General features: G+C 25.8%; 5 protein-coding genes across 19 annotated transcripts in view; 4 read left to right on the top strand and 1 right to left on the bottom strand.

The window, feature by feature from the left end:
- The first annotated feature begins 19 nt into the window (after nt 1–19).
- Nucleotides 20–1,982, top strand: LOC127061509 (magnesium transporter NIPA2). The gene is made up of 4 exons (XM_050988482.1): nt 20–384; nt 488–610; nt 691–833; nt 892–1,982. Exons 1-4 carry the CDS (start codon nt 288–290, stop codon nt 1,618–1,620), a joined length of 1,092 nt encoding a protein of 363 aa, XP_050844439.1. The 5' UTR covers nt 20–287; the 3' UTR covers nt 1,621–1,982.
- Nucleotides 1,983–2,342: 360 nt separating this feature from the next.
- LOC127061603 (protein cornichon) lies at nt 2,343–3,319 on the top strand. Of its 2 annotated transcripts, none has more exons than XM_050988703.1 (4): nt 2,343–2,495; nt 2,641–2,709; nt 2,789–3,045; nt 3,124–3,305. In XM_050988703.1, exons 1-4 carry the CDS (start codon nt 2,415–2,417, stop codon nt 3,146–3,148), a joined length of 432 nt encoding a protein of 143 aa, XP_050844660.1. In that variant the 5' UTR covers nt 2,343–2,414; the 3' UTR covers nt 3,149–3,305. The 2 variants fall into 2 exon arrangements, with proteins under 2 accessions (XP_050844660.1, XP_050844659.1); XM_050988702.1 differs by having other exon boundaries at nt 2,417–2,509; nt 3,124–3,319.
- A 599-nt stretch (nt 3,320–3,918) lies between these two features.
- Nucleotides 3,919–6,256, top strand: LOC127061600 (alpha-2-macroglobulin receptor-associated protein). The gene is made up of 7 exons (XM_050988696.1): nt 3,919–4,509; nt 4,585–4,726; nt 4,809–4,979; nt 5,108–5,218; nt 5,312–5,426; nt 5,495–5,651; nt 5,832–6,256. The coding sequence occupies exons 1-7, from the start codon at nt 4,306–4,308 to the stop codon at nt 6,033–6,035; spliced, it is 1,104 nt and encodes a 367-aa protein (XP_050844653.1). The 5' UTR covers nt 3,919–4,305; the 3' UTR covers nt 6,036–6,256.
- Nucleotides 6,257–6,391: 135 nt separating this feature from the next.
- On the top strand, nt 6,392–8,246 carry LOC127061601 (33 kDa inner dynein arm light chain, axonemal). Of its 4 annotated transcripts, XM_050988700.1 has the most exons (6): nt 6,392–6,592; nt 6,755–6,913; nt 7,008–7,140; nt 7,201–7,346; nt 7,407–7,604; nt 7,662–8,246. In XM_050988700.1, exons 1-6 carry the CDS (start codon nt 6,500–6,502, stop codon nt 7,695–7,697), a joined length of 765 nt encoding a protein of 254 aa, XP_050844657.1. In that variant the 5' UTR covers nt 6,392–6,499; the 3' UTR covers nt 7,698–8,246. The 4 variants fall into 4 exon arrangements, with proteins under 4 accessions (XP_050844657.1, XP_050844656.1, XP_050844655.1 ...); XM_050988699.1 differs by having other exon boundaries at nt 7,407–8,246; XM_050988698.1 differs by having other exon boundaries at nt 7,008–7,346; nt 7,662–7,852.
- Nucleotides 8,247–8,656: 410 nt separating this feature from the next.
- Nucleotides 8,657–26,127, bottom strand: part of LOC127061595 (protein lap4) — a 37,396-nt gene continuing 19,925 nt past the window's right edge. For 3 of the 11 annotated variants that reach the window (XM_050988677.1, XM_050988680.1, XM_050988685.1), the window contains 21 exons: nt 25,933–26,097; nt 25,662–25,837; nt 25,414–25,551; nt 25,194–25,346; nt 25,049–25,129; nt 24,105–24,911; nt 22,793–22,900; nt 22,422–22,601; nt 21,651–21,680; nt 21,055–21,213; nt 20,593–20,973; nt 20,356–20,511; nt 15,660–16,118; nt 15,171–15,282; nt 15,018–15,074; nt 14,828–14,942; nt 13,048–13,153; nt 12,792–12,905; nt 12,545–12,670; nt 12,134–12,334; nt 8,657–11,369 (listed from right to left, as the gene is read on the bottom strand). In XM_050988677.1, the coding sequence (XP_050844634.1) occupies nt 11,094–11,369; nt 12,134–12,334; nt 12,545–12,670; nt 12,792–12,905; nt 13,048–13,153; nt 14,828–14,942; nt 15,018–15,074; nt 15,171–15,282; nt 15,660–16,118; nt 20,356–20,511; nt 20,593–20,973; nt 21,055–21,213; nt 21,651–21,680; nt 22,422–22,601; nt 22,793–22,900; nt 24,105–24,911; nt 25,049–25,129; nt 25,194–25,346; nt 25,414–25,551; nt 25,662–25,837; nt 25,933–26,097 (4,100 nt within the window). In that variant the 3' untranslated portion in view covers nt 8,657–11,093. Of the gene's footprint in view, nt 11,370–11,698; nt 11,792–12,133; nt 12,335–12,544; nt 12,671–12,791; nt 12,906–13,047; nt 13,154–14,827; nt 14,943–15,017; nt 15,075–15,170; nt 15,283–15,659; nt 16,119–20,355; nt 20,512–20,592; nt 20,974–21,054; nt 21,214–21,650; nt 21,681–22,421; nt 22,602–22,792; nt 22,901–24,104; nt 24,912–25,048; nt 25,130–25,193; nt 25,347–25,413; nt 25,552–25,661; nt 25,838–25,932; nt 26,098–26,127 lie in introns of those variants that run through there. The other 8 variants (XR_007780907.1, XM_050988678.1, XM_050988684.1 and 5 more) reach the window with 8 other exon arrangements.

The following is a 26,127-nucleotide window of genomic DNA, read 5'->3' as shown; positions in this document are numbered from 1 at the left end:
TCTCAGCTGATTATAATCATTACAATTTTTATCAATCTTCTTATCTGAATTTTGTGTCGATTTATAAATTTCTAAAATACAAGTATACAAATTAAATTTCGGCAATGTTATCTATGCTTGTTGCACTATCAAATAGAGTTTCGAAATCGTGCATATGTTATTAACGTTATTACAAAAATATAGTATCTTATATGTCAGAATTGCGAAGTTTATTTTTTTCTTTTATATATAAGGAAATGTGTATTTTTAGTACGATTGTAAATATAGTCAAATGATTATATTGAAACATGTTTACATCTACTGAAGTTGTAGTTAAAGCGCCTGATGATAGTACGGATTTCTACATCGGATTGGGATTAGCTATCTCTTCCAGTATCTTTATAGGTTAAAAATATATCAATTTAATATGTACGATTTGTGCATGTTAATAATAAGAATAAAAAAAAATGAAATATTTTTTTATTATTAATCAAGTTATTTTTTGTAGGTGCAAGTTTTATTATAAAAAAAATAGCTTTGATTCGACTTCAAAGATATGGCGGATTACGTGCTTCTTCTGGTGGTTTTGGATACCTTAAAGAATGGATATGGTGGGCTGGTTTAATATCAAGTAAATATATTTTTAATGAAATCTGATAAGATTTTCTTTTAATTATATTATCTTTAATGTTTAATAATTATATATTGTAGTGGGTATAGGAGAAGCTGAAAATTTTACTGCGTATGCATTTGCCCCTGCTTCTCTAATTACACCATTGGGTGCTCTAAGTGTTTTAGTATCTACAATTTTAGCATCAAAATATCTTAATGAAAAGCTTAACTTGTTAGGAAAGGTAAGGAAATATAATGGGAAAGTAACATATTATATATTAAACTTATTATTTTATACAGATCGGATGTTTCTTATGTATTCTGGGTTCAACAATAATAATACTTCATTCACCAAAAGAAGAAGAAGTTAATAGCTTGGATGATCTTTTAGAAAAAATTAAAGCACCAGGCTTTCTTAGTTATGTTTTGTTTGTAATATTATGCACTTTGCTTATAATCTTTTATTTTGGTCCTGCATATGGAAAGCAAAATGTAATTGTATATATATTTTTATGCTCATCTATAGGTTCATTGACAGTAATGAGTTGTAAAGGAATAGGATTAGCATTGAAAGAAACTATGTCACTTTTTGGTGCTTTTTCTAATTTGTTGACATGGGTATTTTTTTTTAGTGTTATTTTTTGTGTTACATTACAAATGAATTATCTAAATAAATCATTAGATTTATTTGATACTACTATTGTAATGCCAATTTATTATGTATGTTTCACAACTTTAGTTATAATAGCATCAGCAATATTATTTAGAGAATGGCAGAATATGAAAATTGAGGATATTGTAGGATCTTTATGCGGTTTTTTTACGATTATAATAGCAATATTTTTATTGAATGCTTTTAAATTAATAGATATTAACTACAATAACATTAGACATATTTTAAGGCCAAAAAGAGAATTAATTGTTAGTTTAAATTCACATTCAAATATAAGAGATACAGAACGATTAATTTCTAGAAATTCTAATATAGATCTTTCTTATGGAGCACCAGATATAAGTAGAACTATATAATATACTTCAATAATGAATATAAATAAAGAAAAACTCAAAGTAAAATTATAAATAAGAAATAGTAAGTTTTTAAAGTTTTTTGTATTAATACTATTTAGTTATAAGGGTTTTAATTAAGCTAACACATATTTATTCTTAATAATGCAGTAAAAGTATGTATAATAAATTGTATGGTGGTTGTGCCTAAAAAGTAACACTGTATACAATGCAATTGAAGATCTAGTCTAATGCAAATACTATTTGTTATTGTAACGATATAATATGTATTATTTGCACATAATCGAATTTAAATTTACTGTGGTATTATTTTTGTTTATATCTTTTTATTTTAAGAGTAATAAAAAAAACATTTAATTTCAATATTCACTATCATGTTTATTACCTGCCATCTATTTCTATGAATTACAAATTAATATTTGTAAAAAAAAGCGAGTTTAAAAATTAATAAAAAATATCCGAATATTTAATTATCATTATCAACAATATTCATAATTCTTATCATATAATCAATTAATTGTTTTAGTTTTTTTAGATTTAAATTATTTATTCTAATTTAATGAATCTATTAATCAATTTTACAGCTTGGACAATATGGTTTAAAAATATATAATAAAATATAATTATTTACATAATTTATCTTAAATAAGATTTACAATTCACTCCAACATTATAATCATTTTAAATAAATTTAAATTGAACTTTCCCGCGCAATTAATCGATTTATGAAATTCATTGTATAGTAAACTTGTGCTTTTATATGGACTTGTCGAACGTCAAAAGAAACCGAATTCACAATGGCATTCAGTTTAGCAGCTTTTTCATACATTGTAGCTTTAAGTATAGATGCATTTTTAATATTCTTTGTAATATTTCATGTATGTGTGATTCGGTATAGTTGAAATTATATATTATATGAAAAATATTTCTAGCATGAGCTTGAACTTTGAACCAATCTTATTTGATCATAACCTAAGAAAAATATTTTAATAACTTCTATAATTAAATAATGAATTTTTTTAGGTTATTGCATTTGATGAACTTCAATCCGGACAGAAAAATCCAATTGATCAGTGTAATAGTTTAAATCCGGTAAACTATATACATTATTAGTTTATTTAAAAGTTATGATTTTGTTCAATTTATTAATTATTGTTCATTTCTATTTCAGCTAGTTATTCCAGAATATGTTTTACATATTTTAATTAATTTTTTATTTCTAATAAGTGGACAATGGTTTTCTTTATGTTTTAATATTCCATTAATAGCATATCATGTATGGAGATATTCAAATAGACCTGTAATGACAGGACCTGGCTTGTATGATCCAACCAGTATATTAAATGCGCATGACTTAGCTATGTACCAACGAGAAGGATGGGTGAAGTTAACTTTTTATCTTCTGTCATTTTTCTATTATTTATATGGGTAAGTTTGTGTTTAATTTTTTTTTTATATATATTATACAAATTTTATATACATTAATAATTCAATCAATTTTTTTAGCATGATAAGTTCACTGATTCGTTAAAATTAATATGCATTGTCTTATGCATAATTCTTTACTTTGATCTTACAATAGCATTCAACAACTTTTGCTACTCCAATGCTGTTTTAAACATGGATGTATTCAAAGTATAAGGGAATTTATTTTAATTTTATTGTAATAATAAACATTTTTTTTAGAAAAATTGAATCAAAGCATCATTTATCTTTCTATAATATTCTTATTACATAATACATTTCTAATAATAATAAAATGAAAATTATACAACAAAAATCAGATTTGCCAACATTAAACAATACGCGTAGTACTAAATACATTATCTAAACTTGATAGATTTTACATTATAATATGTTAATTGATTCGGATTGTAATTATATTTAATTTGAGTAATTAAGTCTTACTATGCAATTTAAATGTGGCGCTATTTATGTTGGTGGATAATTTTAGTATGTTCCTTGAATTGCTAGATGGCGCAGAACATTTTTTCTGTGGGTATTCAGTTGTCAATGCCTAGTTAATATGTACAATGTAGCCCGACGTATTCGAGATTGTATGAAAATTTAATAAAATATATCAAAAATACTACGTTTTCTCCGTAGGAAGAAAGATTACAAACAAAACAATACAAATTCCCGATTGAACTAACAATTATAGCGTTGCAGTCGCAATACTCATCAGTCAGTAATTTTTTTGCTAGGTATTTAGAAATAATCTTTAGTAACTTGTCCATTGCATTATGTACCCAAATATAGAAAAATATGTTCTTCTCTGGCCGTAGCAATATATATTCTATGAGATTTCTTTGGTGTTTTTGGTTAAATAATGTATGAATGAATATACATTGTAGTTAATATATATGTAGATGTTTTCTTGCGATAAACCACGTATGAAGATGATACAGGATGATACAGAGTGATACAGTGATATTGCAGTGAAGTGAATGCCTAATTTCCAGTAGAGTTTAGTATTGTGCTTGTTCTGTTTAAATAATTATAGACTTCTGTAATTAAAAGATATAAGTTGAATGTCTTTTCTATATTTCAATCATTGATTTAATGTAAAAACGTTATACATATAAATTGCGTTTTATATTTTTTTTGATTGCTGTACTTATTAAAAAGTTGAGATATTTTGAAGTAATAATATTATTTAATTTTAATTTAAAAAACAATTCATACAAAATGATTCTGTCTATTAAACAAAGTTTTTTTTTATTAAGTTTTTGTTTTATATTTATGCATACAAGTACAGCACTTAACAAATACTCTGCTGAAGCAAATAACCCTAAAGTTGAAGATATTTTGGAATATCCCATATCATTACGAGAATTAGATAAACCATTTCGAATGTCGAAATTAAATATACTTTGGGTAAAAGCAAGAAACGTTAGTATTAAAAAAATTATATTATTTCTATAAAAAAAAAATCTTTTACTTTAAACAGTTTATTGATTTCTATAGCGTTTGACAGATCCTAAATTACAATCGCTGTTTAGTGATTTAAAAATCCATGATAAAGAAGAATTAGCATTTAAACATTATAAGTCTGAAGAGAAGGATTCAGATGGTTTAGAAGAAGCAAGATTAAGAAAGAAATTAATTGGTAATTTTATATACAAAATATTCTTATTTTCAAATATATAATATTGTGATACTATTATAATCTATTATATTTTGTTTTTAAGGTATTATGAGTACATATGATTTGTTAGAACATTTCACTGATACAGAAGATCCAATGTTACTTAAAAGATATAAAGCACTTAATGATGGTAGCAATTATGTTGCTAAGGATGTGTTTAAAGATTCGAAATTGAATAAGCTTTGGGCTAAAGCTGAATTAGCAGGCTTTACTTGTATGTATATTTTACAACATTTATCTCAAATGATAAAAATGATACTAGAAAATTTTTATAACTACTTGATTATTTTTTTTAAAGTATAATTAAATAGTACTATAATTAAATTTTATTATGTATTTTAGATGAAGAACTTAACACATTGAAGGAAGAGTTTCAACATCATCAAGAAAAAGTAGATGAATATATGAGCTTATTAAAAGATATAGAAGCTGGAGATTCTGAAGTACATGAAAGTTTGTATCTTACTACATATCAATAAGAATTACTAATAAAAAAAAACAAGTTTTTTGATGTGAATATTTATTACATATTTTATATTTATGTAGATAGCTTATTTGAAAAGCCAGACAGCTGGAATGTCTTAGAAGAGGAAGAACAATTATCAAATAATAATTTACCTGGAAAAAAGTTGGATTACTTAGGAAAAGCCAATTTGCTTAGGTAAATATTGTAAAAAATTTCTTTTAACATCAATAAATTTATATTTAATTTCATTAAATTTATTTTAGAGAGAAACATTTAGAGCTTAGAAATGGTTATGATCGTTTGGATAGATTAACAGCTAAAGGGCCTAATCATAAGGAATTTATAGAACCAAAAGTACAAGGGCTTTGGAGAATTGCATTGGAAGCTAAATTTCCACCTAATGAACTTGCTTCTCTTAAGGTAAAACAGACTAAGGCAGAAGTTTTTCTTTAAATTTGTTATTTATGTTTTACAATAATATTGTTTTTTATTCTCTTATAATGTATCTATATGAAATGATGATTTAGTCATGTTACTTTTAAATGCATTTTGTACACTTATGACAAGTATTGGAAATCTAAAAAATTTTCTATTCTATAGGAAGAACTTTTACACTATGAATCACGATTACTCAAGTTAAGACATCTTCATACTGAAGCAGCTCTGGAAGCTGCACGCAAAGGAAAGTCTTATGATTTGGATAATTCTACTTCACAACAACATATAAAGAAACATGCTAGAACAGTTCAAAAGCTTCATATGGACCTTGAGGCAAAAATTATGCAAAAACATACTGAGTTATAATGTTTATAAGATTTTTTAATAATTTCTGCAATATTTGCTTTTAATAATTGTTTGAACAAATATCAATAAATCTATGGCAGGTATATAAATATCCAATTAATAGAAATACATAATATATTGTAAAATTTTAACTTTTAATTTAGATGTATTGTTTGTATATTCTTATATATATTGCAAATAGCAATTTTTTAAAAATAAATATGTATTTTGTTATATAGTTATTTTACACTTTTATTATTGTATTGCCTAATTACGGAAATATAGATATTAATACCATAATTAAAAATGTGAATATATTCATTGATTAACACATCAGTGTTTCTATGGAGATAGTTTTCTTATGCTATGTATGTTATGTGTATATTTGTGTTATCAATATATTTGGTGCTACGTTAAGGAAGAATTAAAAATTATAATCTTCATAATTACAATTGTGAAAGCATTAATTTAATTATATAATTACAATGGCAACATCAGTTAAAGAACGTACTATTCTTGCTGTAGACACTCTTGTCAAATATGACAATCCTATTTTGGTTACAACTCATCCAGAAAAGGTAATAAAGATTTTTTTATGTTAACATATACATTTTATATATTTCTACATGTAAAAAAGAATATAATATGAAATAAATATTTTAAAACAATTATATTTTTATACAAAAATATAACAAATAAAATAATATTATTCCGATTTATCCAAATATATTTTTAATCAGATACGTAAAGAGCCAATGTTGGGTAAAATAAGTACTACTATTTGTAAAGTTCAAACAACCACTCCTACAACTGATGTACGCCTTGAAACTGTTGAAATTTTAAATGGAATTTTACCACCTAAAGAATGGGAAGAAGATGGACAAATTTGGACACAGCAAGTATACAGAGATTTAGTTATCATGTAATGTTCCCTTGAGGACAGCATTTTCACAGTAGGTATAATATTGTATTTATAAATTTATGTTACACAAGGTTTCAAGTACTCCTGCTACGAGATTGGATGTTATTAATCTACAAGAACAACTTGATATGAAATTGCAACAGCGGCAAGCAAGAGAAACTGGAATTTGCCCTGTACGCAGAGAACTTTATACACAATGTTTTGGTATGTTTTTATCGTTTCGATTAGAGAAAAATAATAAAATAGTAAAACAAAATATTTCAGATGAATTGATACGACAAGTTACCATAAATTGTGCAGAACGCGGTTTGCTATTACTCAGAGTAAGAGATGAAATCAAAATGACTTTGGCTGCTTATCAAACTTTATATCAGAGTAGTATTGCATTTGGAATGCGTAAAGCACTTCAGGTATACATTGGTTTAATATTAAATTGTTTAACTTTATATAATTATGTTATTATGTTTTAGGCTGAACAAGGTAAAGAAGATTTAATTGCAATTGCAGATGAATTACGACAACAAAAAACAGAATTAGAAAATACACTCACAGAATTGAGACACAAATTTGATTTAGCAGAAAAAAGATCTGCAGAGTTAAAAGAAGCAGAAGAAAAGAAATACACAGAAGAAATTCAGTTTCTTAAAAAAACGAATTTACAATTGAAGGTAATTGAATATCTTATATTGCATATTTTATTTATTATATTGTATTATCTTTTTCAGACCCAATTGGAAGGTATTATAGCGCCGAAAAAATAATGATTATACAAAGAACAAATCTTTTTTTCTTATCTCTTATAATCACTGCAATATGATCTAAACATTAATAAAGTGAAATACAAATAAGAACGTATAAAATAATGGGCATTATACTAGATTTAGTGATTATTATAAAACGAAATATAATTAATTAAAGAAAAATATATAATAGTCCATTTTTTTTCGCGAAATGCTTAAAATAACTGATTTGTTTTATTGAAGATACTGTAGCATACTATATTTTTGAATATGAATATTTAAAATTAATAGAGATAACTGTTTATATTATAATAAATACAAACAATTTTTTAATATGTTTTTTCACCTATGATACTCTGTTTACAAATTTGTTTGTGTAATATTATATTATTATAAAACGTATACAAATTTTTCGCTAGAAAATACAATTAATCTTTATAAATATACTTTGATATAATCTATTTATTCATGAATTTTACTAATTTCTTCTATTATTTTGTAGCATTTAAAATAATAACTAACATTTAACTGTAATCATACTTTATTTGTATAATTAAATGTGTTGAATTGTATTCATCTGTTAAAACAGAATATAAAATTTGACAAAAATATTACGTTTACGAAAGCTAGAGTTATTATAATATTTTAGTTAAGAAGAACTTATTAAAACATTCTCTTGGTTTGTTCCTTCTTCAAATATTTTACTATTAAAAGATTACAGGATTTTTTATTAGATTGCAGTTTCTTCATCATATAATTTAATTGTAATTGACAACAAAAATTATCATATGAATAAATCAAATCATGTAAAATATAAAAATGTATATCATTAATTTCAGATCACTTTTACATTATACATTTAAAAAACCAAGTTGTCCTTTGTAGATATGAATAGCATATTCATATTAAAAACTGTTTACTTTATAAACTGTAAGTACTTAAAGGAATGACAGTTATTTTTATTTTTGAGATTCCACAGATGCACTGTTAATACTATTAAATTCCTTAATATGTATTATTGATACATAATACGCATAGTTGTATAGGCTTTTCCTAAATTATTCTAGATACATTTTTAAGAATTGGCACTTAAACAATAATACAGTAAAAATGGTTCATTATTTTTAAAGGTAATAATGAAGGAACAATACTCAGATTTACACTCAGTTCAATTGATAAATGAATTTTTCATTGGTCCCTTATTCTTAATCGCACTTGCACTCATTATTCATAGTATTCACTTCTGTTATTTGCACGCATAGTTTTGCTTATATTAATATCTGTATTAATATAAAATACGTGATATCACCGACCTAAATAACTGATTTAGAAATAATAAGCATAAACTATACTAAATAATATTTTCATTATAAAGAAAATTTTACTTTTTCTTTTGAACTGTTACTTACAATTTAATACCAATAACGATATAAATAAAACCAACTGTATTTTTATACCATAAATGTATAATTAATTTTATCAATTTATAGAATTTAAGTAATTATAAAACTAAAGAAATTTTGTCTTATTAATGGACCTATATTATTCTGCTTTTTAATTCTTAATATATGTTAAATACTGTTTTGAAAATAAATTTATAAGACAGAAGTAACAAACATAAAAATATATCATATTTTATGTTTATACTACGAAGTATATATAATTATCATATTTCCATATATATAATTTACATGATTTAAATTATAAATAAGCATTATGTATTTATTAATAATAGCTATTATATATAAAAATGGATTAAAGTTTGAAATTAAAATACTCCATTCTAAGAATATCAAATCTAAGAATAAATGTTATAATTCTTTTATATTAAATTTCAATTTAATATATATTTTAAATATGTATATGTTTTGTAAAATTATTAAAAATGAACGTATATAATTTGTAAATATAATCTACTTATATTAAATTTAAATAAATAAAATACTTTATATAAACCACATTATACGATATGCGATTTATAATCTTTTTTTTTTTTTTAACCATTTTTAATTTATTACGATAATGAGCTTGAACATTATTCAGGCATATGAGATGTGCAAAATTGAGAAGTTTGTTATATATCTATCTAGTGACTGTAAATAAATACCACTAACCCGAAATTATTGTAATGACACGTATATTATCAAATAAATAAGTATAAGAAAACGTGTAGTTACGTTTAAATTGTTTGGACCTGCAAATTTAGAATATGAATTTTGTATCAAAAATAAAGTAGAACCTTTATAGTTAATAATAGTGCCATTAATCAATATTTTATTATATTGCATTGATCTTCAGCACATTTGAAAATGGAATGTATTATATGTAAAGGATAGTATTAATATTAATTGATTAATAACGAATTAATAATATTATTCTTTTTAATCAAAATAATATCAGTGTATTTGAAATACTAGTTGCAAGCTTTAATTTGGTTTCTTTCGTACATCTATATATGCTTTCATTTCTTTAAACGTTAATAAATTTCATTATAGGTCTTTATTCCTATAAATCAGAATGAACTGTAAATCAATATTTATGTTGTTAATATATGCACATATTCTCATTGATTTATGTATATTGTATACAAAGTACCTTCTATAAAAATGCACCAAATTTTTTAAATCTAGATTGCTAATTAATTGTTTACATATAAGTATGTAATTACAATTAATAGTCATATAAAAAAGTAGCAAAACTTTCCTTTTTTGGATTACATGAATATAATTTATTAACAATGAAAATACGTTTTGCGTATGATCGATGCACCTAATGAATTACATTAACTTATTTTTGTAAATTCTTGGCATTTTATATTAACAATGATACGTTTAAACGATACGTATCAATAAATATAATTGCAATGATATTTAATTATATATGATTAAAGTATATATATATATATATATATATATATATATATATATATATATATATATATAATATATATATATATATATAAGGATAAGATTATATTGAGATGTCACACGAAATTTCTCAATCGTGCACAAATATTGCATATTGTTATATGGAATAAAAAATATGTTAAGGGCGCCATCAAATAAATCGCATGATAGATTGTAGCAGCGATTCCTGAACTTAAAAGTGATTAGAATTACAATAATTGTTCGGATTATTAATAACAAAAATAAGAAAAATGATAAAATTTAATTAAATTAAGCAATGCAATATGCAAAAGTGTTACAAATTTATTATGGATATAAAAAATTATGGATTAATAACTCAGGAATCGTTTGATTATATATGTATATATATATAATGGTCTAACTGTATGAGATTAAAAAATTGTGTATATGAAATACTTGAAAAACAATATTATAGTACAATGATAATTGTTGTCTTTTTTTAAACAAACTTTGTAAAAGTTCAATATTAATACTTTAGCCTATTTTATTCTCAATGTCGATTTTTTTTTCGACCTTGTTTTCGTTTTTTTTTCTTCGTCGTAGTAACAATAATATTTGTATTTTGTTTAGATGCAGCACCTTCAGTTACACTTGTTGAAGTAAGAGAATCAGCTTTTTCTTGAAGCATACCTGTACCAGAAGGCTGGCTTGCAAGTTCTTCGTTTTCACTTTCAGCATCACTTGCTCCAGTCCCAGTTATGCTTTCTATCTCATCTTCAGCATTACTTAATTCCAATGATATAATTTTTTCTCTCAAAGTTTCAACCTATTTATACAAATATATTTATTGTAAAAAATTGATGCATAAATAATTCTTGATATTATACGAAATTAAATATAAAATTAAAATACAGAAGATAATAATAATAACATTCTAAAATAGACAAATCCAATAAATAATATTCTAATAAAGCAAATTATAAATAAATATAACATAAAACACTTAACATATAAAAACAATCTTGCATTTGTATGTTTATAAAAAAACAATATAAATAATACTAATAATGATTATAATAAGCAACTAAAGAAGAAACACGTATGTTAACAATTAAATTAGTAAGCTGTTATTTAAGAAAACTAAACGAGCATTACCAATAGTATGAGAAGATTTTGTTAGTGATCTGTGGAAATGAAATCATTTGCTCAAGGTGGTGCAGGTTGTAAATCCAGAGTGAGAGTTGGTTTCTTGGAACAGCAAATAGAAAGATTAACTACTGTTACCCCTCATGTTTTATATGCTTAAGCTTAAACATTCAAAAGCATGCATGTGTAGAATCATCTGAATATTAAATTCAAATGTTTTCACAGTTTGTCTGTAGGCACATAGTTATTGAAGATATGAATCAGTGAATCCAGTTACTTATCATCTACCTTTCATCTTTATATTTGATATCAATTTTTTATATTTATGATAAAACATGACTAAAAAGATAGTGCTCTAAAGATATTGTGCCCATCATTTTTGTCCAATGATATATGAAATAATTTCGGTGCATGAATTCTGTGCGAAATTTAGAATCATAGTACCTGTCGCTCAATTAGCTTCTCGACGTATTCGACTGTTCGTACACGACGTTCACCTGTCACCTCATCCACATATTCTTCAGTACGCCGAGTGACCTTCTCGTCCACTACTTTCTCAGATTCACGTATTTCTTTAGGAGGACCCACTTTGCTGCGCACAGCAAGTTTAGGAAAATCTGCGCTAGATGGCCGTAACGTAGTGAACTATGGTAGTAAGACAAACGAGATACCACTGTAGTAACATGACCATTGTATCTCACAATTAAATTGTTAGAAGCATGAGCACATATGAGCAATTAGTAAATAACCAAGTTAATACACAACTAATAATACAGCTAAAGAGGGGTTAAATACTGTTCAAGAGAGAGTATTAGATACTGCAGTTGTTAAAGCTATCTCACTCCCAATGCTTACTTCAGTGATCTTTTCTTGATCAGAAATATGATCTGCATCTGTCCTATCCTCCAACGTTTCTGCTTTATCCGTGGTATCCATCATTTCGCTCATTTTTTTAATAACTATTTGAGCCTGAAGGGCATCCTATAAATAAATTTTTGTACTCAATGTATTATAAATATATATAACTAATGTTATAAACATTTGTTTAACTTCTAATTTGTAATCAAATACAACGGATCTATATAAAACATCACTGTTGTACCTGTTCAAGCGATTTTAAACGAGCTTGTCGCCATGCAGCACGTTTTTCTGCTCGTAGAGCTCGTTGTTCGGCAGGAGTTAAATGACTTTCTTCATCTTCATCAGAAATCAAGCCCTACAGATAAAAAAAGAATGTATTCTTTAAACTTTGTAACGTATGCGTTGCTATAGAATAAATAAAATGTTATTCTTTATTGTAATCATGTAATAAGAAATAATAGTACACAAATAAACATTACAATGGTATTGTGTAATACCTCTTGTATCATTCTCTCCTTCAATCGACGTTCTGCCTTTGCTGTCCTCACTGTACTTGGAATATTCTGCAGAAGAGTGACCGAACTTCGCGAACTCAGTCTGCTACTGTAAGGTAATGAGCATGCACGCTGACAAATTACATTCATGTCTGAATATTCTAATGTTTATTTATACAAAAAGAAAAAAAAATTACAAAAGCAGTAAACGGTACAAAGGCAAGAGAAAATATACACTATGTATTTACAAATATTTAAAAAGTAAAAAACTAGTCTGCTGGTCATATTACAGCAGATAAGATGTATCTATAATTAAAATTTTAATTGTTAAGAACTGATAGATTCTGGACAGTAATTATTATATTCTGAAATAGCATTGAAGAATTATATTCAGTAAATATAATTCAATTAACATGATATAATTTATCGTAACTATACGATTATTATTGTTAATTTATTATGCAGAATCTCTCAACTATATTCTTATTGCACGAAATAAACTGCCTAAGCATGCTTCTTATGATCAAGGCATACATGAAATTGTAACCCATCTTCCCCCTACTATCTTTAGTGAAGTATGCATTATAATGAGTTTTTCTAATTCCTTCAGTAAGTGCAAGCAATATTTTATCTGCCTAGATACAATATTTGCTATAGTAATTTCTAAGCTCTTAAGCCAATATGCCTCATTATTTAAGAAGCATTACATAATAGGAATATGACTGTACTGTACTTATGTGTTTTAAAGCATGCAACAATTTAAGCTCTTAAAGTATACAAACATATACAAAATAAAGTTAATGATATTCTTTATGTCAAATAAGTGATACTCTTAGATGTAATATAAAACGATTATACATTCGTCATAAGATAAATTAATTCTTTGTGTAATTTTATATTTTCTATTATTATTACCATTGTAAGAAAAATTCTATAATATAAAAAAATTTAACTATAAAAATTAATTTTTGAAAATGCTTACAGTGTAGTTTAAGAATAGCGTGACTGAAGAAGTAACTGTCTATTTTTCAATGCTTATAAGATAAATGATATTACCAGCTTACATTGTTTTATGGTAAATGTGTATGTGTTATAATAACAACAACAACAATAATAATAATAATAATAATAATAATAATAATAATAATAATAATAATAATAATAATAATAATAAGTAATAGTAATAGTAACAACAACAACAATAATCATAATAATAATAATAATAATAATAATAATAATAATAATAATAATAATAATAATAATAATATTAACGACGATGATGATGATAATGATAATGATAATGATAATGATAATGATAATGATAATGATAATGATAATGATAATGATAATAATAATGATAATGATAATGAAAATAATGATAGTGATGATGATGATAATGGTGATGATGATGATGATGATGATAATAATAATAATAATAATAATACTTCGTATTTTTATATACAAGCGTAATAAATCAAGTATGAATCAAGTTTTTTGAAAATAGTGCATTATATATGTGTATATGCGTGCATGTGCTTTCGTATACTTTAGAGATGTATGTAATTCTTAAAAATAAGCAGCAAATACTGCCTCTTCACTAAGTGCTAAAAGTGCAAAGTCTATACACTAGAACAAGAATTTGATACTGTATATTGTTTGAATGAAAAATGATAATGATAAATAATTAAAATTTTTTGTTCAACGTTAGCTGTTTCATACACAGACTAGAGTAGATGAAAACATAACGTGAAGATGCGAAGAATGGATACAATATATGGCTTACTTAGGGCGCCTGTCATCCTGATCTATTGTATCTTCCAAATCTTCAAGACCTTCATTTTCATCTAGCTGGGCCCATGATTTCAATTCATCTCTTGTTAATGTTGCAATTTTTTTTTCTATAATTAAAAAATATGCGAATTATAATACAATTAATTATTAAATGAACAATTACTTTATAGAATTTATATTACCTTCTTCTTGTTTCATCTTTTCAACTTCATCTTGACTTAAAAAGCTAAATACTTTTTCTGAAAGATAAATGAAATTTTGAAATATTTAACTTCATTAAAATATTTTAACAGAAGTATAAATTTTTCTCTAAAATTTTCCAAATATTCTTTTACCTGGTTTAGGAGAAGGTTTAAGATGTTCTTCCATGGCACTTTCAAATAATTTCTTCTTATCACTGACTGACATTTTTACTGGTGACGGTGATGGAGATGATGTTGGTGAAAGCTGTTCATAAAATTTATATAAATAAAAACAAAAAACAATAATATTATATCACTTTAAAAATACATGATAAAAATATTAATAATTAAAACTTATCATTTGAAACTAAAATAATTGATTATATATATTATTATATATAACATATTAAATAAAGAATATTTTTATGCTTCAACCTTTTAAAACTTTTCATAAACAAAAAGTTCTATTGTCATATAAATTATGAATTTTATAATGTATATATATTTTATCTAATATCGTCATCAATTCCAAACAAAATTTGATGCAATAAGCTGATGGTGAATGAAACATGTTCCTTATAATATTTCATAATTAGAACAGTACATTAATTTTAATAAGTTACACATGCTTGCAAAACCCACCTCAACCTGACCTTTTCCATCAACAGAGCGTGCTATCTGTCGTTTGTTAAAGCAAGTTGAAGAACCTAATTTCCCCACATATTCGGGAGCAGTCATAGGTGTAGGAGGAAGTTGAAAACGTGGTTGTGTATTTTGTACTGGGTTTTGATAAGTTTTTTTTGGATAAGAAGATATTTGAGATTGTGTAAGAAAAGTTTCATGCATGGATGGGAATAATTCTTTGGATACTGATTTAGACTTTACAGTGGGCGAAAAGGGAACACCAACCGTGTTTTCTTTAGAAACTGGTGGAAGATCAGCAAATGTAATGCTACGTTTAGGTACTGTAAAGTTCTTCTTTTTGGGGGAAGGTAATGTTTGAGTAGAAGCAGAACGATTGAAATTTGCAGTTGTAGTAAGAGTAGAGACCGGAGATTTTGTTGAAGAACAATCCATTGATGCTCCAATTTTTTCTTTCCACTGAATAAATAAGACCAAAATCATATTAGTATGGTTGATATTATATAATGAAGATATGATGAGATAAATCTAATGAAAATGCTATGTTAGAAAAGATGAAATTTAGAATATATTATATAATCAGACTTATGTTTCTATAATTATAAATATACGTGCATATTACGAAAATTGTGAGAGCAAAAAATATTATTTTCATTGAATAAAAATTTTTCGTAAAAAAAAGAAAAAAATCGTCAGATATTAATAAAATTGTGCATGTACACTTTTTTACAACTAACGAAATGATTGTGTGTGCATTCAAATAAACTATATGCTATATATTTATAATAGCCAAAACAATATAATGCTATTTTACAAATCTCTTTATACATTGCAATATGCAATTGCATTTCATAAATAATTTGGTATAATCAGGAAGTTCATCATTATATTTTAAAAACAGATTTATTTTTGACACTACATGTCATACAAAATCTATGTCAGAATTAAAAAGGAATTAGTTTCAAACCTACTCGTTTTATGTTTGTTTTTTCTTGTTCCTTTAGTGTGTGATTTCATTGTACTATTATTGCAACAATTAATGCAGCTTTGCACATAATTTTATTTATGTACTTTTCCATTAATATGAAAAAGCTAGTTTTTTTTTTCTAAAATTTCTTAATATTTGTACCCTATCCTTTTTTATTTTACTCATATCAATGCATTATAGGATGCTCTGAAACAATATAAATGTTTAAAAATGATTTAAAATAATATTTTAATACCAGGAACTGCTTGTTAGTTAACATATCAATCAACTTGAATTTATATGACTTTAACTGTAATTAGTTATTCAAATATAACAAATGTAACCATTTTCAGAATAATCCTATGCATCGATATATGAAAACACTGTTCAAATTGTGTTTCTATATCAATCAACTGGAGCTTTAACATCCTTTCATATTATTAATAGATAAATATCTTATTTTTATACTTTGTAATAATATATAAACATCTGGTCCATTAGAATTATGTTCAACATATAACATTTATAGAAAATTTATAAATTACATTACACTGATTTATACCTCATTAATGATATGAGTTTACTGTAGCAATGAACATTGTAGAGAACTAGCATTTTTAATTTAGAATGAATGCAAGTGTTACATGCAACATGTTTTATAAACAATACAATAATTTCATTTTTTTCATATTTTTTTTGCTGTACATGATTTTTATGATATAATTGTAAATTGCTATTTATGGATACATTATCTGCCAATGATATGAAACACTGTTCATTTTTTCTAGTGACTACAAGATAATATCTATAGTATAAAAAATAAAACTTTTTATAGCAAATTATGATTATAAGATAATAGTTTTCAAATGATCAAAAATTATAAAAATTTCTATGAATTAATATGATTTAATAAAATTTCTATCTACCATTTAATGAGGTAAAAAGTTAAATTAATACATTTTTGAGAAAGAAACTGTACTAATTTGCCTTATTTTTTCTGTGATAGTAGATATGATAAATATCAAATAATCAAATTGAGATGTTAAATATTTCATGTTTTTAAACTACATTACTAACGATATAAAAATGTCACTTCTGTGTATCAAGCACAGTATCCATAATATATGATATTATATATATATATATATATATATATATATATATATATATATATATATATATCATTTTCTTAGTGTTATTGTAAATATAGACCTGTGCGATTTTTTGCACTGTACATATTTAGTTGACCATTTTATAAATATGTGTGATATTTTTAAGAAAAAAGTTAAATATATCCTGTATGACAAATGTTCACATTCTGGACATATAATAGTCACCATTAACAATAAGGAAATCTCAGAAAATATTACTTCTGTTCATGGTACATAAAATTCTATGTCAGATATGGATTACTTCCGTTAAAAGAACACTGACTCTCAGTAATTCTTCAATTGCCAATTCATATATCACAACTTTTCTACCTTTCTGAATATTTAATTTTGTAGCCCAGAAGCATCACAAACTCTAAGTCAGTCCATAAAATTCTATCCACTACTCATATGTACCTAACATTTCAAAGTTAATTGGAAATAAGCCTCAGAATCAGTGTATAAATGTTGCTAGAAAATATTTGATCAAAATACGTGAGAAACACTCTGCGCTTTAACTTCTGCCTACCTATCACAGAAATATTTTTCTCATTATAACCGATACCTATAAACAAAGAGATGACCAATATATACATGAGAATCTTTAGTTTAGGAAGATATCACACGTTTATAGTGTTAGAAAGATCTTGATCTCTTGACATAATCAAAGCAACAAACCAATTACGGAATGAATTTATCCATTAGTAGATTCTCGATAATGCTCCTAATGTTATAATGGCAGTATTATTAAAAAATGCAATAACAATAGTTAAATTGTATAACAATGACACGGAAACGCAATAAACAATGAATAATGAGTTTATGTCATGAATTTGCTTAGAATTATTTATATTATGGCACAATCCTGTGGAATCAGAGGTATGGACGTAGACACAGGGAAAATGAGTAGAGGGTCGAACGACTCACTCCTGTTAGAGGGCAGCCAAAGTAGCACTATCACCTTCCACTGTCTGTAAACACGTTAAATATGTCTTGTTTTGGCGCTCAGGAGAGCATGCGACGCTAAAAACACTGACAAACGTACAACTCATGCGCCATGTAAAAATAATGAAATTAGAATGAATATACAATAGTAAGGATTTATAAATTTACAATTTACGGTTTTTGTTAAAATATTTGTTCTTGATAAAGTATTATTCATTAACAAACTTTAAAACTTTTCATTCATGAATAATTTGCAATTTTCAATTGTTAGTATACTGATCAAACGTTATCATCATTCTAACAAAATTATTATCCAATAGCAGTGTGTGTTATAATGTATTATAAAAAGGAAGAAGATTTAGTTATAATAAATGTGCACGCGAATAATTATATTATACAAATTTGTATTGAAATGTATATTACTTTATATAAGGTGTGTGTGTGTGTGTGTATAGTATAACAAATGGAATTTTTTACAATGCATGTAATTGATCATTAAAGCTGCTTTTAATATTTCTACATATCTGTTTTCATAATGCACTATAGATCAATGTAAGGATTCTTTAATTTCATTTTATTTAGCATTTTATTAGCTATATGATTAAAGTGTGTAAAGAATAATATAAATTATGAAGCTGAATATTTTATTTTATAAAAGATTATTTAATATTTTAAATCCAAAGCAGTTTAATGGTTATATGTGATAAGTAAATACTTTTTCAAAATCTTTGTATTTTTTTTTGTAATTTTTAAATAATATAAAAATTTAGTTTTGTGTGTGTATGTGTAGGTATATGTACATTTATATATTTAAATTAAATAAAAAGAGAAAAAATAAGGCAATAAATAGAAAATACTACTAACTAAAAATAAAAAGATCTATATATATATATATATATATTGTACAGATTATTAAAAAGTTTAAATAAAAACGATTTGATTATGATATTCTTTAGTGCTTGACATATTTTAGTATCGCATGTTATTCATCATTCGTATTAGTACACATCTTTCTCATTTTCCCAATGTAGGCCCTACTTTTATTACAAATGCAGAATATTTTGAGATTCACTTTTTTTCCATGAATATGCTGTTACATCATTATATAATTTAATAATGTTATACTAGACAAAAATAGTTTATTAACGAGGTAGATATATGAGTAGATTTGGTCCCTATACAGACATATTTTAAGAAAAATATATTAAATACCTATATCAAATATTGTTTTCTTATATCTAGTCATTGAAAAATTGGCAAGTTTAGTTTATAATTTATATAATACATATATTCTACACTCGTATAATTAATATTTATATAAATATTTCAATAAGAGGAATATATCATATATAAAAATGAAAAATACTCTTTGAAATCATCAAAGGAAAAGGGATACATTCTAACATTATAAAGTACATGAACATAGATCATTGATTAATATAATTAGAATAATTTATACTTCCTAATTATTAATTAATTAATACAATTAGACATGCTGCTATATATTATGATAAAATAAATATAAATAAACAACTATTTTTAAAGATATCATGCAGACTAAATTTTGCATGCATTGCAAATTTCAATTCATGTATTCACAATAAATAAAATGATATATTATAAATGAAATACTTACTGTTGGATTCTGAGGAGCTAATGTATGTTTACTCATCACGATCGTCGTAGTCTTGAGATCCTTTGTACCACTTGGGGACTTCGGCGGTACAACCATATCAACTGGACTATTTGATTTATGTACTAGGGATTCTGCTGCTCTCACTACATCTAGAACCTTTAACATAAAATGATTATTTTTAAGCATACGTTTTGAAAAGTACATACTCCAAATAGATATTAATAAAGTGTAACTTACTTTCTCAGGAGTAGATTTTTCCCTTTGTTCAATTAAAGCTCGCTCCCTCTCTTCTTGTTCCCATGCTACAAGTTCGGCTTTCATTTCCTGTTCTTGTCTAAGTGTTGCAGCTTCTTCATCGTCACGATCTAAGCTAGATATACTTTGTGACAATGATTTGATGTCATCTGGAGGTGGATCTTTAAACTCTCGTGAAACTCTTGATTCTTTAGAATCTCTGCCATCGGATAAAGGTAATACTGACTCAACTTCGTTTTTATCATAACCTTTACAAACTACCAAAGTGATTGTATTTCCTGAGCACCGGAGAATGTTTACAGCTTCTTGATGAGTTGCACCCAATAACGATGTTCCATTGACCTCTAGCAGCCTCATGCCAACCTGTTCAAATAATATATTTTTAATATGTAAATAATAAAATATTTGAGAAGTACAACTTTTATCAAACTTTAACTGATTTACCTTTAATCTTCCATCTCTCTTAGCTGCTCCACCTGAATTAATTTTAGATATAAAAACTCCTTCATCTGTATGATCAAGGGGGTTGCCTTTTTGACCTCTAAGTCCTCCTTTAATATGCATTCCCAACTTTTCTCCTGGTTCTTTTATAATTACCAATTCCTAAAAAGTAATAATACATTATTATTTATTTTTGAAAGATGTATTTTTTAATATCTTATTAATTTATAATATATTTTATATAGTATATTATATAAATAATTATTTTATTATGTATTTTAAACTGAACAATTTTTTAGATGTAAAAATATTGCACCATATATACATATGTAAATTTATAGTTTTTATACTTTGTTTCTTATGACTTTAAGCATTTTTCTATACTTTCATGAAATATGAATATTTAGTAAATTTATGATTGTACACATGATATAAAGCATAGGAAGCATTTAAAAAGAATACTATGATTTTCTAGAAAAGTTTAGCCTAGACATAAGCAATCATCTGTGAATCAGTGCTGAGCTTGTTTACAGCCTTGGTGTAGGAGGAAGCAAAATATTTAAAATCAAAATAACAGGTCAAATGCATTGAGTACTTACTGTCACAGGGATGTACTCTATTTCGACCAGCTTGTAGGACAAATTATAAAAAAATTGCATTAAGTAAGGAAAATAGGTAAACTATCAAGTGCCATTCATTGCAATTTACAGGCATTTATCAGCACAAGCATAATGAAAAATAGAAGAAAATCGCTTGAAAATTGCTTGATAATAACATATATATTACGTATATACGTAACATACAAGCGTCATGTTACAATTATTGCAGAAAAATATATTTTTTACGAAATAAAAAAAACAATAATAAATATGCAAATATACATATGAATACATCAGATACAGTGTTTTTCTTTTCAATATTGTAAAATAAGAAAAATAAGATTTATAAAAAATAAATATAACTGTGATATAAATTTAAGTATTCAATCCAAGCATACTTGGAAAGCGTGTTTCACCTCTATAAAAAGTGGAAAGGTAGCAGTAAGCTTCTAAAAGATATATATATAAAAAAAAAAATCTTGTAATACTATTAACAAAATATATATGAATAGATCTTTAACTTATTAATTTTTTAAAATTTACAATTATGAATTATATATAAAAATTACTTAAGAAGATGATCTATTTAATAATATTTACATATACATTTTCATCATTTTCATATAATAATATATAATATAAAAATACAAGTGCTCGTATTTTTATATCAAATTTCTTCATTATATTATTAATTAAACAAAATAATATAATGTGAAAAATTTTAAATCATATATGTAAGCACTGTGTATTTAAAATTGAATTATTTCTTACCTGATAACTTTCTGGAAGAGGATCATGCTGTACAGTAAGTACAATTTGATCTCCGGGTCGTAAAAGTTCCATTACAGCTTCCTGATGAGTCGCTTTTGTTACATCAGTTCCATTTACCTTCAGTATTCTATCACCCATTCTAAGCTTACCAGATTTTGCTGCTATACCACCTGGTACAACCTAATATTAATATATATTAATATATATTATAATAATAATAATATATAATATATATTAACATATATATATATACAAAGTGTGTATGTGTTTTACGTTCTTGTAACGATACTTCTCACTAATTATAAGCATACCAAATAAAATATACATTTTCATATTCATAATTATAATTATATTATAATATAAATACTTACATGAGATATAAAAATTCCAGGTTCCTTTGCACCAAATGGAGTACAGGAATGATCAGTTCCTCCTATTATACTGAATCCAAGTGATCCTTCTTTCACCAAGATGACATCCTAAACATTTATTACTTTATAATTAAGAAATTTAATAAAGCTCAATATAATATATTTTACTTTCTTTCTTTCTGATTTTTACAAATACAAAGAATATTGTATTTGTTTTTATACTGATTTACAAATAAGCACAATATATATTTTTAACATATTTTTAATACTAATAATTAAACTGAATGTAGGAGTAAGATGAATATGTAAGAACATAAAAAATATATCTCTATTTATATATGAATGTTTTATGTTTCTAACTCTGTAAAAATTATCAATATAAGAAATTTGGATTTTATAAACAAAACTGTGAAGAATCCAACTTGTATACACATTTTTTTTTAACAAGCATAATAAGAAATATTTTCAAATAATTTATTTTACTTACCTGTTTCCATGTCTGAGGGTAAGTACTCAGTATACATAAATTAAAGAAGCACATAAATTGCCCATATAACCAACTTAAAACCCAACTAATTTTTTGATACAATTATTCAAAACATTTCTTAAGTTATATAAAAAACATAATAATATGCGAGCATTCAGCATTGCATTCGTATTTCGAACTAAGTAATATTGTATATATGAATATTTTAAGCATGCAAAAATTCTTCAACAAATATCTTAATTATGATAATTATATGAAAATTAGAAATTTGATATAAATGTAATTTTATAATTGAATTATATCAATATACGTAATTATTACATTTTTATAGATATACATGATTATCATGCAAATTAGATTATTATAGAAATTCATTCAATTTACTTTAAGATTTGTATTTTTAATTACCTTCAAAGCATGGAAACAAGTTAATAAAAACAGATAATATAAGCAAACATTCAGATATTTTATCCTTAATAAATAAATAAAATTACACATTCAACTACAATTAAAATTTGATGCTGCAAAAAATATGAGATGGATATGGATTTAAAAAGAGGTATAATAAAGTCATTAGGAAATTATATTATGGATTATATAGTACGAATGCTTATTGCATGATCTAAAATATAGTGAAATAAATAAATTAGTATATTTGATGGAAAAAAAAAAAGAAAAAAAACAGTATTCATACACAAAGTATATAATCCAAAGGAAGATAAACCCAAAAACTATATAAAAAGAAAAAAATGCAATTAATGTAATATTAAATTAAACGTAACGTTAGAAATGTAATGTATGACATGCAGCTACCAGAGCACATACCTCAATGATAACTGGCTGCACCAGTTGATTGTCAGTCACTCTAGTAACGACGGTCTCTGTGAGTGTACTCTTTGTGATGGTTTCAGTAACTTTACCAATTGTCGTAGGAGCTGGAGGGAAGTTAACATCCCCGGGTAGATTGTCAGGTTGCTTGATCGTCACTGTCACAATAGGACCTTGATGGGAATCTGGCGAAGGTGAGGATGTTGGAGGTCGAAGGAAATGGGCAGGTATCATGGCCTGAAATTCCTCGTTGGTGATTGGCTTCGGTACCTGTATATCTTCCAACGGGGATGTTGGTCTAGGTTCCGTTGAAGACGTAGGTGTAGAATTAGTATTAGTAGTAGGTGTTGCCGTTGACTGCGTTACACTATGTCTTGGAGCAGGTTGTGGATAAATTTGACTATTTGTTGGACTTAGCGGCACAGAAGGAACGCTTTTAACGTTATTTCCTGGATCACCAATGCCATTCATTTTTGGTGCTGCATTCACCATGTCTGATTTTATTGGTGGTGGTGTTTTTGAAGTAGGACTTGGAGATAAAGTTTTCTCAGCATCCATAGAACGACGATAACCAGCATAAGCTGGTCGATTTGCCATATAGCTATTAGCATTATATAACCCTGTATATGGTCTAGGTGCACCAATAACGCGAGGCGATTTCTCGGATGGAGTTACTACTGTAGCTGGGTTTGCTTGAGAAAGTGGCATTTCACGTTCAACAACGAGTCGAACAAATCTTTCCAAGCCCGTAAGTAAAGCTACTGCTTGTTCATGTTTGGCTCCTCTCATTTCAACTCCATTAATCTGAAGATAAATTATAATCGTTTGTATTAAACAATAAGATGTCAACATATTTTGTTGTCGAAAATTGAATCAACTGTTACAATCGTAAATATGTAGATATAAAAAATATATCTAAAAAGAAAAAAAAAGAAACTTACAGATATTACTTTATCTCCAACTAATAACTTGCCATCTTTTTGTGCAACTCCACCATCAGTTATCCTCGAAATATATATAGCCTAAAATTTCAGTATTTATATCATCTTATTGGAATATTTAATTTATTTCCTTTTGTTCACTTACATCACTATTGTCTTTAACTGGTGGAGAACCTTCACCACCGGCAATACTAAATCCTAATCCATTTTGGTCCCGTATTAACGTTGTATGTATAAGAACAGACACCATAGGTTCACTACCTGTTTTTGAAGATAATAGTTCAGGAAGCCTCTTTACCTGAACAAAGTTCAACATAATTGTAAAAAATGATAAAATAAAATCAAATATATATATAAGCATTTACCTTTGCAGCTTCATGTGTACTACAAGTATCACCATTTTCTAAATTATGTGATAAAGCTGTAGATGATACATAAGATGTTGCACTTGGTGCTCTACTTGTGCTCAAACTAGAGCACAATGAGTCTTTCCTCATTGAATTCTATGAAATATTATTAGAATTAGATGAAATATTATTAGAAAAAGAAAGAAGCTTGAAAATAGAAAAAATTTTCTAAAAAAAGAAAAAAAGAATCTTATAAAATATCACACCTGCTCATAAGATGGCACTATTCTTGTTACTTCTCTTAACACAACTAGTATCAATACACGCCCACATGCTTTGAGAACTTCAACAGCATCATAATGATCTACATTTACTACTGAAACTCCATTAACAGATATTACTTTATCCCCTACTCTTAGACCAGCTAAGTCAGCAGGTCCACCTAAAGAATATTATGCTTTAACTGTCGTTATCAGATACATTTATTTGATTACATAATTTTTAAATACTGTGTTCATAATAAGACATATTTTCTACCTTCTGTAACTCTGGATATGAAAATGCCTTCATCATCACCCTTAAATGGGGTTGATCCAATGCCTCCTGCTATAGACAAGCCAAGTCCACCTGTCGTTCGTTCAATGTGAATCTCATATTGTTCTTCTCTTACTTCTAATGTTGGTTCTACATCCGATGTTGCACCTAACGAGTACATTATATAGTGTTATTTGT

This window comes from Vespula vulgaris, chromosome 2, assembly GCF_905475345.1.
Source record: "Vespula vulgaris chromosome 2, iyVesVulg1.1, whole genome shotgun sequence".
Classification (NCBI taxonomy): Eukaryota; Metazoa; Arthropoda; class Insecta; order Hymenoptera; family Vespidae; genus Vespula; species Vespula vulgaris.
The sequence above is the reverse complement of the archived record's forward strand: the minus strand, read 5'-3'. Positions and strand labels throughout refer to the sequence as shown.

What these genes read in the sequence shown, in the direction of transcription:
- LOC127061509 (XM_050988482.1), top strand. Translation starts at nt 288, where the DNA reads ATGTTTACATCTACTGAAGTTGTAGTTAAAGCGCCTGATGATAGTACG. An exon ending in CTCTTCCAGTATCTTTATAG is followed by an intron (nt 385 to 487) that starts GTTAAAAATATA and finishes TATTTTTTGTAG; the next exon opens with GTGCAAGTTTTATTATAAAA. An exon ending in AGCTTAACTTGTTAGGAAAG is followed by an intron (nt 834 to 891) that starts GTAAGGAAATAT and finishes TATTTTATACAG; the next exon opens with ATCGGATGTTTCTTATGTAT.
- LOC127061603 (XM_050988703.1), top strand. Translation starts at nt 2,415, where the DNA reads ATGGCATTCAGTTTAGCAGCTTTTTCATACATTGTAGCTTTAAGTATA. An exon ending in AGTGTAATAGTTTAAATCCG is followed by an intron (nt 2,710 to 2,788) that starts GTAAACTATATA and finishes TTTCTATTTCAG; the next exon opens with CTAGTTATTCCAGAATATGT. An exon ending in TTTTTCTATTATTTATATGG is followed by an intron (nt 3,046 to 3,123) that starts GTAAGTTTGTGT and finishes CAATTTTTTTAG; the next exon opens with CATGATAAGTTCACTGATTC.
- LOC127061600 (XM_050988696.1), top strand. Translation starts at nt 4,306, where the DNA reads ATGATTCTGTCTATTAAACAAAGTTTTTTTTTATTAAGTTTTTGTTTT. An exon ending in ATTAAGAAAGAAATTAATTG is followed by an intron (nt 4,727 to 4,808) that starts GTAATTTTATAT and finishes TTTGTTTTTAAG; the next exon opens with GTATTATGAGTACATATGAT. An exon ending in TGAATTAGCAGGCTTTACTT is followed by an intron (nt 4,980 to 5,107) that starts GTATGTATATTT and finishes TATGTATTTTAG; the next exon opens with ATGAAGAACTTAACACATTG.
- LOC127061601 (XM_050988697.1), top strand. Translation starts at nt 6,500, where the DNA reads ATGGCAACATCAGTTAAAGAACGTACTATTCTTGCTGTAGACACTCTT. An exon ending in TTACAACTCATCCAGAAAAG is followed by an intron (nt 6,593 to 6,754) that starts GTAATAAAGATT and finishes ATTTTTAATCAG; the next exon opens with ATACGTAAAGAGCCAATGTT. An exon ending in GAATGCGTAAAGCACTTCAG is followed by an intron (nt 7,347 to 7,406) that starts GTATACATTGGT and finishes ATTATGTTTTAG; the next exon opens with GCTGAACAAGGTAAAGAAGA.